The sequence below is a fragment of the Gigantopelta aegis genome, chromosome 6, assembly GCF_016097555.1.
Source record: "Gigantopelta aegis isolate Gae_Host chromosome 6, Gae_host_genome, whole genome shotgun sequence".
Taxonomy (NCBI): Eukaryota; Metazoa; Mollusca; class Gastropoda; order Neomphalida; family Peltospiridae; genus Gigantopelta; species Gigantopelta aegis.
The window spans coordinates 71,343,369-71,357,945 of record NC_054704.1 but is presented as its reverse complement, the minus strand read 5'-3'; the positions used below and the strand labels follow the sequence as shown (position 1 = coordinate 71,357,945).

Here is a 14,577-nt window from a genome sequence, read left to right as displayed (position 1 = left end):
GAATAAACACGTGCACGTCTGACAACTTTGTATTGGCGATTTAAAGCATATTCTTTCTAATTCTCTGCCAAGCACATTTTGCCCCAACCATAGGGCAGTATGAGGTGTTTGAACACAGACGTCTTCTACTTTCCGGGGCGAGACGTAGCCCAGTGGTAAAGCGCTCGCTTAATTCGCGGTCGGTCTAGGATCGATACCCGTTGGTGGGCCCATTGAGCTATTTCTCGTTTCAACCAGTGCACCACGACTGGTGTATCAAAGGCCATAGTATGTGCATGTTATCTTGTCTGTGGGATTGTGCATATAAAAGATCCCTTGCTGCTAATCGAAAAAGAGTAGCTCATGAAGTGGTGACAGGGGTAACCATATGTCTGACGCCCTATAACCTTAAATAAAACGTTTTGAGTGCGTCGTTAAATAAAACATGTCCTTTCTTTCCTTCTTCTACTTTCAATTGTTAGACTTCCTACCTAATGACATTGTCATTTGTTAAATATTGTAATTGTTATCATTGTGCTAGGAAATTGTATAGTAACCATTATAACATGTCTTGGTTTTCTTTTCTTACTAGTGATATTATTGTTCATGTCTGCATAATTCTAGGCCCTTCAAAAATAAATGATTGATTTAAGGGATTCTTTGGATTCTCCAACGTAATAAAAAAAAAAAAAAAAAAAAAAAAAAATATATATATAACTGTCGAAAAACATGGAGGGAAGGGCTAGACCCACCACTGTTCAGCTAATTTTAAATGTTGGCTATTTGGTTGAGATGGGGTGGGGGGGTGGGGGGGGGGGGTAGGACGAGTTCACGTAGGTCGATCGATCTTGCGACCCATCGCACTTCTTTTGGAAAAAACGTAATCGGCCGAGATGTTCCGAAAGAACCTTTCCGAAAATAAGTAGTTGGAAAAAAAAACCCACCTCTTTAAAATACATTTGTAGTATAAAATGTTATGTTATATACTATTACACTACTATGTGTTTTAAAATGAAATTATTAAGTATTTGTGAATTTTCACGTAAAATCTCGTTGCTTTTTAGGTCACAGAAATGGCGGACAAGTTTGGACGAATGTTTGGGTAGTAACAATGATGCTACCGTTGGAATTTTGTCTTTCTTGGATACTTTATTGGATTTACCGCTAAATAATGCATAAGATGTGACAATTATGGTGAAAAAGAAGACAAAATCTTCAAAAACGCCAAAGAAACGAGGTTAGTTTGAGAACAAGACGTTTGAAAAAAATAAAACCATGTTTGTGCATGTTGCTTGGCCCCGGCATTTTAATCAAATTAATGGAACTTCCATTGGAAGTAAATTTAATATGAATCTACTTGCTAACTAGAGCTAGTATAGGCGACCTCAGCAGACGTTACAAGTGTTTACAGTAATTTTATTTACAGGTGTCACTAGGTAGTGAAGTAGACTGACATTCATGTAGTGTAGGGGGCACTTGTCAAAGATTGAGGTTTTAGTTTCTGCTTGTTAAAAACATCATTTGCTTGGCCAGAGACAATAAGCTTGATCATTGGAGAGCACACAGATATTTATAATTTTAATTTCATTTCTATTTATTGTGTTAGGTTTAATTAAATTTCAGAAATTGCTCTACTTTGCATCTGTCATCTTTTCAGAAGACATCCAGTTCATGACTAAATCAGTAATTTTATGTAAACAAAACTATTTTACGTCATGAACTGCATATGCGATTGATAGTGATTTATCCAGGCATTCTGTGAGTAGGAAAATAGGCCCCTTCCCAAAAGAAAGTGGCACTGAAAATTTCCATTTTCTATGCTAAAAATTTGCATATAAATATTTAATTATGTCTGTTGTGCATAATAATTTCATGTAACAGTGGTGTTTTGCATTATTCAATAGTCTTAAAACAATATCCGAATTATGCTAATCAGTGTTCGAGATTAACGGTATCCCACAAGGATACCATATGATGTGGGGTTTTTTTTTAATCCTGCGGGGTTTTTTTCCGCTAAACAATGAAAGTCGTCATTTACTGGAGTAGCCCGAGTACTCTGACTGTAAGAGAGCTAGACGCACATTTGAACATAAATACGCTCTCATTACAGTCAGAGACCAAGCTATGTAATTTTTTGGCAATCGCAGACCACCAAAAAGTTGTCAAAGATTTCCGCTCTAATACCACAACAATCCTATGTTTGACGTCAAAATACATTTACATTGACCATTTTCGAGTTCCTTGATTAATTTTTTTTCACTAATACACACATTACAGAAAGAAACCTGACAGCACCCACATTCAGCTAAGCTTTGGCAAACTCCGGACAGCAGAATTCTAAGTTCGTCGACCTATATCGTGACGTTGCGTCACATGATCGCCAACTCAGCCTTTCCGTCTTCTTGGCATGTATACCACTCTGACATATCAAAGGCCGTGGTATGTGCTATCCTGTGTGGGATGGTGCATAGGCCTATAAAAGTTCACTTGCTACTAATGATAAAATGTAGCAGGTTTCCTCTCTAACACTATGATAAAATTACCAAATATTTGACATCCAGTAGCTGATAATTAATGAATCAATGTGCTCTAGTGGTGTCGTTACACAAAACAAACTTTTTTTGGTGATTGTCGGGCATTTTTCGTATTATTGTATGAGACGGCCCCTGGAAGACGGAATGGCTGAGTGGGCGATCATGTGATGCAACGTCATGATATAGGTCGGCAAACTTAGAATTCTGCAGTCCGGAGTTTGCCAAAGCTTAGCTGAATGTGGGTGCTGTCGGCTTTCTTTCTGTAATGTGTGTATTAGTGATTAATATCTGATTTTTTTTTAATCAAGGAACTTTAAAATGGTCAATGTAAATGTATTTAACATCAAACATAGGATTGTTGTGGTATTATAGAGCGGAAATCTTTGACTACTTATTGGTGGTTGGCGATTGCCAAAAAATTACATAGCTTTGTCTCTGACTGTAATAAAAGCGTATTTATGTCCAAATGTCCATCTAGCTCTCTTACGGTCAGAGTACTCGGGCTATTACTGGCGAAGTTAAGTAACAGTATTTTCGAGCTCGTACCCAGTCTAATGCTATGCTATAACAGGGTTCGAACTTAACGGTCGCCCGTTTTTTTGTTTTTTGTTTTTTTCTCTTATAATCTGTTGCAATATTGTTTGTTTTTTTAGAAAATATTATTTGGGCAAGTGAAAATAGATCCGGGCAAGTGAAAGTGCCCGGATGACAACTCAAAAAAAAAGTTACGCGCAGACACTGCCATAACTATCTCCCCCAACTCATACCCAGTCTAATGTTACACTGGAGCAATAGCGGCGTAGCAATAGACTGGGAACCGCTAAATCGCTATTGTTTTTGTTGGATGTTTCCTCCCTTCAAATGCTATTTGAGATATTGATTCCACATATGCAGAAAATTGATACAGGTAGGTTTATCATTAATAATGTCAGAATCACTTATAAATTACTGCTAAATATTAATTTATGTTAGTTTCATTAAAAAATAGATTAACTTTGATTGCAAATGTCACAGATTCCGCAATTGCGATTGCAGTGTTGCAATAGACTGAATGAGAACAGTGTCGTCCAAGTTTGTTATATGATGTTATTTATGAATTTCATTTAAGTGGGATACTAAATTCTCAGGTGGGATACCAGATTTTGTAATGTTAGTATCCAACTGGGATACTGCCCCAAATTTTTAATCTCAAACACTGCTAATGTTCCCAGTTCCATATAACATGGGACCCTGGTGAAAAATCCTATGTAAATCCCTGGATTGAATGACTCTGCCATAATCCATTCGGAACTTTTTGGCAGTTTCATGAGAGCTTTGAGTCGGTGCTTATGCGACCGGGCGAAGTGAGCCCAAACTTCGCTCTGACCAGCCTGACTTCGCAGTGCTAATCACTGTAAGGCGAAATCTGTGTAGCCTTTTTAGAACTAGCCATCACTTGCAAAGTACACAATCATGGATAAATGGTGAAGAACTTGAGGAACACCTATTCATAGATAATAATTAAGTGTCAAGTGTCAGAGTTTGAAGAGACACTGGTGCCACAAAATCATGCGACAAGCTTATAGATAGACGGTCTAGCTAAGACAACACCGGTGTCTGACACTAATAGTTGGAGTAATTAACTAGTTTTACATAGACTTTGTCATAATGAATAAATTCAATATACAAAATGATGTCAAAATTATAAAATAGCAGTGACCTGTCCTGCACACCCAGCGGCCACTTAAACTGGATCCCCAAGTTGCTAAAGTGTCCGTGTTAAGTGGCCACTGTAAATTCTTTAAACATTTTTTTAATTGTAAACAACAGTGACAAGGTGCAGCAGATAAGCAATGTTCACACCTCCACGGATACTAGTACCCATTCAGTTTTGCAACTCCTCAGTGTATCAATTAAGAAACGGTAACGGTGGAACGCATTTAATTGCCTCTGGGTAATCTAAGCTTGACCGTGGTAGATTAATCTACTAGGACAATACTCTGCATGGAGTAGGTATTAAAGGAAATGAGAAGACAAACTTGTAAGTTGTAAGACAATGAATTCTAAACGGTTAAATTAGTGCTTTTCAATTACATTTCATTATTTCTAAAGAAGGCGATATGTTGAAAGCTGATTTAAAAAAACACCTATAGAGTACATATCCATCAATTAGCAGTACAGATGGTAAAAAAAAAAAAAAAAAAAAAAAAAAAAAAAAATACAGATTGTAAAAGTTGCACCTGTATTAAGATAACTTCTTTTTATTATTATTACAAATTCAAGTCTCCCTGTTTGAGAGAGAAGTGACTTTGCTCTATGATTTTGACCTCGTGTGAGGTCTGTTGAGTGCATTGACTGACATAAATTTAACAGAAGGCCTATTGAAAACTGCTTATCTAGGTAATATAATTGTAATCAATATGTTAAACTTAAAATGCAAAACAACCAATGATACATCGCATAATACATTGTGAATAAACTACAAACAAGCAAAAAAAAAATTTCTGTGTGGAATCAATGTACCCATTGCAGGCATATACCCAGTGTTCTAGCTAGCAATAAATAGAGAGGTGCTGCGCCCTGCCCCTGTGTTGTGCCGCCCTGCCGTAATTCATTGTCAAACAAAAATACAAAATCTTGCTTTCCTTTCAAAGCATGTACAGTGTTGTTACGAGTCTGAGTTCCCAACTAAAAAAAAATTGACAATATATTGTTTGGCCACAGTTGTGAAAGCCGACAGCAATAACGTGGTATGTTTTTTCTTTTCTTTTGTTAGTCGATATGACTGCAGACGAGCGGACAGGCAGTCTTACAAAGCTTGAATGCAAAGTAATCCTCACATCGTCACGCACATAACCACATGCCACCTTGCAAACACCTAGTTGAAAGTAGACCATCATCAGTATTCGAGATTAAACTTTTTGGCCAGTATCCCAGTTGGATACTAACATTTCAAAATCTGGTATCCCACCTGAGAATTTAGTATTGTATGGTATCCCGGTGGGATACTGGGTTCTTGAAGTCTGGTATCCAAAATTATATTCTGGTATCCCTGGGATATCGGGATACCGTTAATCTCGAACACTGATCATGATAAACTTCGACAGAACATCAAATGAGAAATTTATTTTGAAAAGTACATTTTTGAAAGTAATTTTTGCCTTTGCAAATACCCACATTGATTGCATCTTTATAATATGGCACAGAGTAAACTAGCAACACTGGTTATTTGGTCTATGTACCGGTAGGCATAACTGTGTTTTGTTAAAAGCATGTCTGCAAAAGCTATTTAATGAAATCTATCTAGACCTTGACATGCAATAATAGCTGTTTTTAAATGCAGTGAGCAACTTGTTACAAATATATCCTTATGTCAATTTTTTAATTTGTTTGTTCTTTTATTTATTTATTTATTTTTATTTATTTCTAATCATTCTCTCTTTTTTTTAATTTTTATGATTTCTTTTAATTATTTCATTTATTTTAAATTACATTTGGGCATGATATTAAATGGTATAAATACTATATATAAATTATAATAGAAAAAAGAATATGATTTTTTAGGTGATCCAACCTTTTGTAAAACATTTTAATAATCGGCTATTGGATGTCAAACATTTAGTAATTTTGAAATTTAGTCTTAGAGCAAGGGATCGTTTATATACACCATCCCAAAGACAGGATAGCACATACCAGTCGTGTTGCACTGGCTGGAACAAGATTTTTTTTTAATAGTGTCTATATTTAGTACATTAGTACAATAATATTGCATACGGCGATGCATGAATGTACTGTTTCATCAAACATCCAAATTTAAGAATAATAAATTTGGGTTTAGAAATTGATTGTCCCCCTCCCTCCAGAAACGTTTTGTAAATTAAAACCAGCATAGATATTCCTACATATATGATATTTATGCATGTAAAATTTTTTATCATATCCAGCACTTGCATCAAAAATAAGATTTTTGTGTTAAAAATGTCCTACAATTAAATTGGCGCCCTGCTCCATCAAAATCCTAGCTAGAACACTGTATACCGGTACATAAAATATAGAAAAAGAAAAACAGGAATAATTTGCATGGGATTAATCTAATATGAAACTGACATTAATTATCACAAAAACGATTGTTATTCGGATGACTTTTGGTACTGCTATCAGGTGTATATATGTCATCAGGGCTCACAATGGAACAGACTTTGTTTTAGCCAATTTTCAGTTATGTAGAGTTATTTGTGATTTCTCTATTAGTCGCCAATGTATTATGGCTGCAAATGAACCAGCTGTTGGGAACACTAAATACAGTTGTAGTTTTGGTGGTGATTCTGAATAATATACATATATGTATATAGTCAGTTTTTTTGCGTTTTTTTTCTTTTTCTTCTAAATTGCCATAGTAGCTAGTATATATTTCTGTCTAATAATTAATAATAATAATGATAATAACCTTTAAATAAAAAGAAAGTAGCCAGGGCGAAATAGTAAAGTAGACTGCAACATTTGTCGGTTGCGGGCTTGTTTTGACACCTCTGATAAAATGAAAGTATAGTGTTGCAGGGCTTGAACTTAACGGTTGCAACAACGGCAATTGCCGTCGGTGACATATAAACTGCCGTCGGTTGGGAGCGTCGGCAATGGCACTTATGTGCCGTCGGATAAAAATTACTGCCGGCAGTAAAGCTCGGACAGCAAAATGTATAAACATGTAGGAACATAATCTGCCAGTATTTAACAGGGTTGTTTGGGTGCTGGTTTAGTTAGTACAAGGCGATGGAACTATATTTTGTCATGCGCATACCATGTGTTGTATAATATACGTTCTCACTGCATTTTGCTTCCTCACTTTCGTATTATACCGCCCCTTTTCACGTTTGGCAGCCCCATTTGTTGTTTCTGCACCTCTCTTTATTTTTTGGCAACCTGTTATAATCTACAACATCCAGTTCCGCTATTTCAAAATGCACATTTTATTTTTCACACTGAAAAACGTTGATCAGTCTGCATCAAAGGAAACAAGCCGCATTGTGTACGTAAGCACAACTGACGAAAAACTTCAATAGCCAGTGTTTCTGCCAGAAAGACATTTTTGGGTATGGCACTATGGAATTCAATACAACCACAGTCAACAGGGGTTATGGGGAGCATCCCCCATAATGAAAATGGGTTAAGTTTATGGTTAGGGTTAAGAAAATCATACATTAATGATAAGAGTAATTAATTTTGTGAAAAAGTTAACTTAAAAATAATAAAATTTGGGTATGGCACCATACCCGTTTTACCCTCTGGCAAAAACCCTGGTAGCTTATGGCAGTTACTGTAATGTAATTTTAACATTATTTTTTAACAGCCTGTGTTGTGTCCCATACCAGTATCCATTTGTATGTTTGATACACACAATAAAAGTTATATTTTATTTTAGCAATGAAAAAAACACTTATTTGGTGCCAAATTTGTCACATGCTCAGAACAGTCATTCTGTCTTTTGTGTCCACTAACATGTCTGATATTTTAACCTCAGTTGCAGATTTAATTGGTCATAACTGATGATTTTAATTACTGTCATTTGCTTATTTGGCAATTCCTTATAAAATACATGTATAAGAAACGTTTATCTTTTTTTTTTTTTTTTTTTTTTTTTTTTTTTTTTTTTTTTTTGGGTGGTGGATATCACCAGTTATAAAAACAGAAGTGGTAGTGTTCATTATTAAAATCATTTATCTTGGGTGTCAAATAATATATACACTGCCTTTACAAAAATCAGCTGGCAATATCAATGCAATCGATTCACTCGATGAAGATGGAAATAAAAAGAACAGAAAAATGTTATCCCAAGGTAGGGGATCACTTAAAAAACAAATTTTCTTTATTATTTTTCAGATATCTTAAAATCTTTATCAAAATAATATTAAAACTTAACTAATCAAAATGATGAAATAAAATAAATCTCTATTCTTGGTACAAATACCATGGATTCGCCCACTACAGCATTGCACACAAAGCATTGTTACAATGTTCATTAATTTTATTAATAAACGCTTTCCTAATTTTAGCAAATACTGAATTTTAATAAATACTGAATTTTAATTAACATACATTTAATATATTTCTTTTTCTAGGTGAAAAGTGGCTTGCTGAAGATGTGAAAGTTCACACTGCATTACCCCCTCAAGTTGATGGACAGCTGCGATGTTTCTGCAAGGTTACAGTGGGCCAGATTCTGTGGTTGACTACCCTGTCTCCAGATCTAACCCTTGTTCGGATTAAGTGGTGGGGGGAACATGGAGAGGGATCCATTTTCAAGTAAGACTTAAATGTTTAAATTGGATGTCTGTGTCATTTTTATACACCCGTCTATGATGGGTCTTATTATGGTATGGCATTGTCCATACATCCGTCTGTCCGTTTGTACGTCCGTCTGTTGACTTTTTTTTTATCCGGACCATATCTTATATACAGATGCATACATGGGATGGCCGTGTGTCGCGTACTATTACTAGGTCACTATGACCTACTTTTCACTGTCTACTGCACATAACAGTAAATCCTTGTCTAGACCATATTTTGCATACAGATTCATATAGGACCATCAAACCTCACATGTAGGAACAACCTGGGATGGCGGTGTGTCGCATACTATTACTAGGTCACAGTGACCTACTTTTCATAGTCTACTGCACATATGTTCAGTAAATTCTTGTCCGGACCAGATCTTGCATACAGATGCATACAGGACCAAACCTCACATATAGGAACAACCTGGGATGGCGGTGTGTCGTGTACTATTACTAGTTCACTGTGACCTACTTTTCATGGCCGCCTGCACACAACAGTAAATCCTTGTCTGTACCACATCTTGCATACAGATGCATACAGGACCATCAAACCTCATATGTAGGAACAACTTGGGATGATGGTGTGTCGCATACTATTACTATGTCACTGTGACCTACTTTTTACGGTCTACTGCACATAACAGTAAATCCTTGTCCAGACCATATCTTGCATGTAGATGCATACAGGACTATCAAACCTCACATGTAGGAACAACTTGGGATGGTGGTGTGTCACATACAATTACTAGTCTCTGTGGTACATATAAATCAAATAATTTGTCTATATTCTGAACATCATATGGTTTTCCATCAAACTCCTTATGGACGTATCATGTACCTCACCGGTACTCTTGTTTTAGATTATAATCAACAAGATGTTTATGTCAAGCAATTTAACATGTAAGTTGATGCAATTTTGTAATTTATCAGTTTCCACCAACCAAATAGTGATCACTTAATAATCAATAACAAAAAACACCCAACAAAATCACATAAAAAACCATACAATTAAAATAAATATTTGTAGTATTTAATGCTTTTAATATGTAGAAAAGTACATAAAACATCTATGATATGAAATGTAACAAATCTTGAATTAAGTTCTCAAAATTATAATACCATATGGTTATTGATTATTAAGTGATCACCATTTGGTTGGTGGAAACTGATATATTACAAAACTGCATCAAGTTAAATGTTAAATTGCTAGACATAAACATCTTGTTGATGTGTGTATGCACGTATGCATTTTTTTTTAAATGACTGACTTAACAGTATTGATGTTTGTTTGTAGGGTATGTATATGCACCTGTGTGGTTTTTTAAATGACTGACTTAACAGTATTGATGTTTGTTTGTAGGGTGTGTGTATGCACATATGTGGGTTTTTTTAAATGACTGACTTGACAGTATTGATGTTTGTTTGTAAGGTTGTGTGTATGCATGTATATGGTTTTTGAAATGACTGACTTAACAGTATTGTTGTTTGTTTGTAGGGTGTGTGTATGCATGTATATGGTTTTTGAAATGACTGACTTAACAGTATTGTTGTTTGTAGGGTGTGTGTATGCATGTATATGGTTTTTGAAATGACTGACTTAACAGTATTGATGTTTGTTTGTAAGGTTGTGTGTATGCATGTATATGGTTTTTGAAATGATTGACTTAACAGTATTGATGTTTGTTTGTAAGGTTGTGTGTATGCATGTATATGGTTTTTGAAATGACTGACATAACAGTATTGTTGTATTTATGACTAAATGTAGCAGTATTGGTGAGCCCTGTGTGATATTTTTAACAATTTACTTGTTGTACATGTATATGACTTGTATAATGGCCTAGTTGTGTCCGTCTATTGCAGGCCTCTTGATGTCAAGAAAGGAGAGAAGGGTCCATCTCGGACGACGGCACGCTATCCTGTGCGGTCGGGGCCACGCCAGTTTGCTGCTTACCTCGACGATATGGGCAGCATGTGTATCGACGTGCTCAGTGGACCAATGTCCGTGCCTATTGGTCAAGCCCAGGTCACTGAGATAGGTCTGCTGTCTAACAACAGGCCCATCAACGGGTATGTCAGATGTTCAGAATATTTGGAAGTACGGTCCAATAGCTAAAGAAAAATAATATTTCTACTCATTTCTTGGTGCTTGCATGTGGATATTCAGTTAACTACAGCTATTTCAGCTATGGTAATGTTGGTATAAAAATAATTCAGTGTAGATAGTACATAACGTGTAGTTTTTAGTGAAGTTAAGAATGGCATGCATAGATCCCATAATGTTGGTGTAATAGATAAATCGGCCTTCACTGACAAGATTTAAACTAGTCTCTTTGTAAGAATCTAGTACTCTACCAAGTGATTAAAAAAACAAAAAACCCCAATAAAGGCCCATAAAACATGCTAATTGTCAAATTAATTTTTGGTGAATTTATTATGAAATGTATTAGTTTGGATTTGGACCTCTTGTTTGTAAACCTGTTATTAGCATTACAAATAGTCTTCTCTAATGTGTTATCTCAATACTTTTTCAGATTTTTCCCTGTTTTCTCCAATGAAGAGGAGAAAATAGCTGAAATTCATGTGTCAGTGATGCTGGAACCGCTGATGGGTAAGTTGACAGTGTTATTGTAGCTTGATTTTGTCATGTCTTTATGAAGTAAAAAGTCGAGACAGATATTACATTTCTGACGTATTTCTGGCGTCAACTTTTGTCTTAAAGTTTAACGTTAAAGTTTCACGTTTAGATCACAAACTACAAATCCTAGGTCAGTAAAACTTGATTTATAGTTGCACCTATAGATGTTCATCACAGTGCACAAAAAATGTTTATGGTAGGCGAGATATTTAATTCCATGGAATATGTGTTTTTGTTTTTTGAGTAGGTGGTGGTGGCTTAAACTAAATTTTATTAAATTTGTACGCAAGTAAACAATATCTCATCTCAAAATGCAAATGGACGTGATATAAATTAGATTTTAGAGTGTATTTGTGTGTTTTTGTGCATGTGTGTGTGTGTGTGTTAGACTTGTTGTATGTACACCCTAGGTTTATGATTAATTTATATAATTATTTTATAATTTCTCTAGCTTCCTATGACAGTATGGGCTCGATTCCGACAACCGATGTCAGCATAGAGACATTTACAACCCAGGATTCTGCATACCCACAGCGCGTCCTGCCAACACCGCATCACCAGCAGCCAGTTCGTCCCGAACAAGACCCTTTTATCTCACCAGCTTCACACCAGGTATTTAGAGTTCATTAAATCACCTGGCATCCTATATGGATATCCTTTAATTTTACCAGCTTCACACCAGGTATTTAGAGTTCATTAAATCACCTGACATCCTATATGGATATCCTTCAATTTTACCAGCTTCACATCAGGTATTTGAGTTCATTAAATCACCTGGCATCCTATATGGATATCCTTCAATTTTACCAGCTTCACATCAGGTATTTGAGTTCATTAAATCACCTGGCATCCTATATGGATATCCTTCAATTTTACTAGCTTCACATCAGGTATTTGAGTTCATTAAATCACCTGGCATCCTATATGGATATCCTTCAATTTTACCAGCTTCACATCAGGTATTCCGTTATCATTTGGCATCCATTATTTCATTTTAGTTAACAATAAATTGACAAAATAAGTCAGTGTGACCAAAACCCAGGATAAACAAAAACAACAGCTAAAATGTGTTCAAACTAAATACCAGTTTACAAGCTTTTATCCTGCAACCACTGTTTCTATTGACAGATTATGATGACCGATTAAAGCAAAGTCATAAACGTATACTAGCAGATTATGACTTTTGACGTCCCTCATATGACGTCACACACATAGCTACATTACAAAATTGCTCATTTGACCTCTAGGTCATCATACAATTTGGCACAAATAACAGAATTAATAGCTTTTCCCCTTAATTTTATGGTCTGCAGGATAAAGATAATAACTAGTTACTGACGTCGGATATATGCTTTATCCTGTTCAGGCTAAATGAGAAATTTCCCATTCTTACCTTCACAGGATAAAGCAAATATCTGACGTCATTAACTAGTTATTCTCTATATATCCACTTAAGGTTCAAGCATGTTGTCTTGGGCAATAACTTCAGCCATTTGGACAGTGAGTTAACCTGTTCGTGTCTGTGCTTGAATGACATCATGGACTGAGCCTTATGACGCCATGAGCAGGGTTATTTTTATTAACGTTGTTGTATAGCACGCTATTATCATCTAATTTCTTCATACATGTAGCTCATAAAGAGAGTGAAATTATGATCTAAAGTTTGTGTTTTCTTAAACTACAGCATGTAAAGCAAAAAAATTAAAAGTTCATAAGTAATTTATAATTACATTGAGTATATTTCATAGTGGGGACAATTTCTAGGCCTGACCTGTTTTATATTGAAATTGTCGATTTCGCGGACCAAGGGTAAGTAGGTCTATTATGTCTAAAATACATAGCTTCCTATATCTGATGCCACAGTTTGTTAGTTCGATAATGTTTTACTTCACTTATGGTGTTTAACATATATGACGTTGACTAGTACAAATGCAACAGGAAGAAACTTGATGTGCTGCTTTCTGAAAGACTGTGACCTGCTTTCGAATAGGGGTATTGGGTTTCTTCATTTAGCGTTTGTACTAGTCATTAACATGTAAGTTTAATCTCATAAATGCACCAAAAAGTGATCCAACTTGAGGTATATGGCATCAGAGTTAGCATACTCTGTGTATTTAAGACACAGTACTTACCGACACCTTGGTCAGCTAACTTGTCAAAACCAAAAAGACCCCCCATTGCTATTGTTTGTGGTAAATTCCTTACTTATAACAGGAGTACATTTTTAAATATGTCATACATAGACTGATTACATCATGGCGTATGTACATTATATTATTGGGGTTGTTTACTCAACAGACAGGGGCAGCTATAGTAGGTATAGTAATAGCAGCGCACTGTCGCGTCCATGACATTATTTAATTAGCTGCTTACTGCGCGCCGTCATGTTATAAAATGGTTAATAGCTAGTTATTAGTTGTTAGTGAGAAAGAAGTCGGTGTAGTCGTCATTAAAACTCAATGGATAATAGCTCCTTACTGGTCATCCATTAGTGTATAATATGTCCATGCAGTGACAGAAATAAACAACACTATTCACTAGTCCACCTGATAAGTACATCTAGAAAACTACTTGTCGGCCTGTATTTTCATTTGTACAAATAAATGGTCTTGTTTCATTCAGGTGCAATGACAATGTTTTTAACTGCTCAAAATTAAACTACATGAACAATTTTACTTGTCCATAGGACAACCATTGGGGTAAAATGTGCTTGTCCAAGCACATTTTCACTTGTTAGGACAAACGGACAAGTGTATAGTCCATTATTTGTATGTTGTCATCTAATATTTTGATTACTTGCTGTTAAAGGTTGTGTTCTCTTTTTAATCTTCTAAATTACTAATTAACATTGTGGGTGTGTTTCTAATTTGAGGCTGATGACAACCGATCCAAAACTGCACCGTATGGTGAAGACTTGCGACAGAGGTTGCGATACGATGCTGACCATCAGGACAAGGGGGTGCCTGTGCTTAATGCGGGTAGCATGGTGTCCATCACAGCAAATGGCGATGTTGTCACTACCCATGCTGCAAGTGACGATGTTGTGTCGTTGCCAAAATCGAATGGAGTCTCAGTGCCATACACGAAGTCTCAGCACAACGTAGTCCCAGGTTAATGA

General features: G+C 35.7%; 1 protein-coding gene across 1 annotated transcript in view; it reads left to right on the top strand.

Annotated features, from left to right (window-relative positions):
* The first annotated feature begins 807 nt into the window (after window positions 1-807).
* The window catches only part of LOC121374355 (C2 domain-containing protein 3-like), a 69,012-nt gene continuing 55,242 nt past the window's right edge, over window positions 808-14,577 (top strand). The window contains exons 1-6 of the mRNA XM_041501455.1: window positions 808-1,216; window positions 8,609-8,792; window positions 10,685-10,891; window positions 11,356-11,432; window positions 11,911-12,071; window positions 14,332-14,569. Of these exons, the coding sequence (XP_041357389.1) occupies window positions 1,171-1,216; window positions 8,609-8,792; window positions 10,685-10,891; window positions 11,356-11,432; window positions 11,911-12,071; window positions 14,332-14,569 (913 nt within the window). The 5' untranslated portion in view covers window positions 808-1,170. The remainder of the gene's footprint in view (window positions 1,217-8,608; window positions 8,793-10,684; window positions 10,892-11,355; window positions 11,433-11,910; window positions 12,072-14,331; window positions 14,570-14,577) is intronic.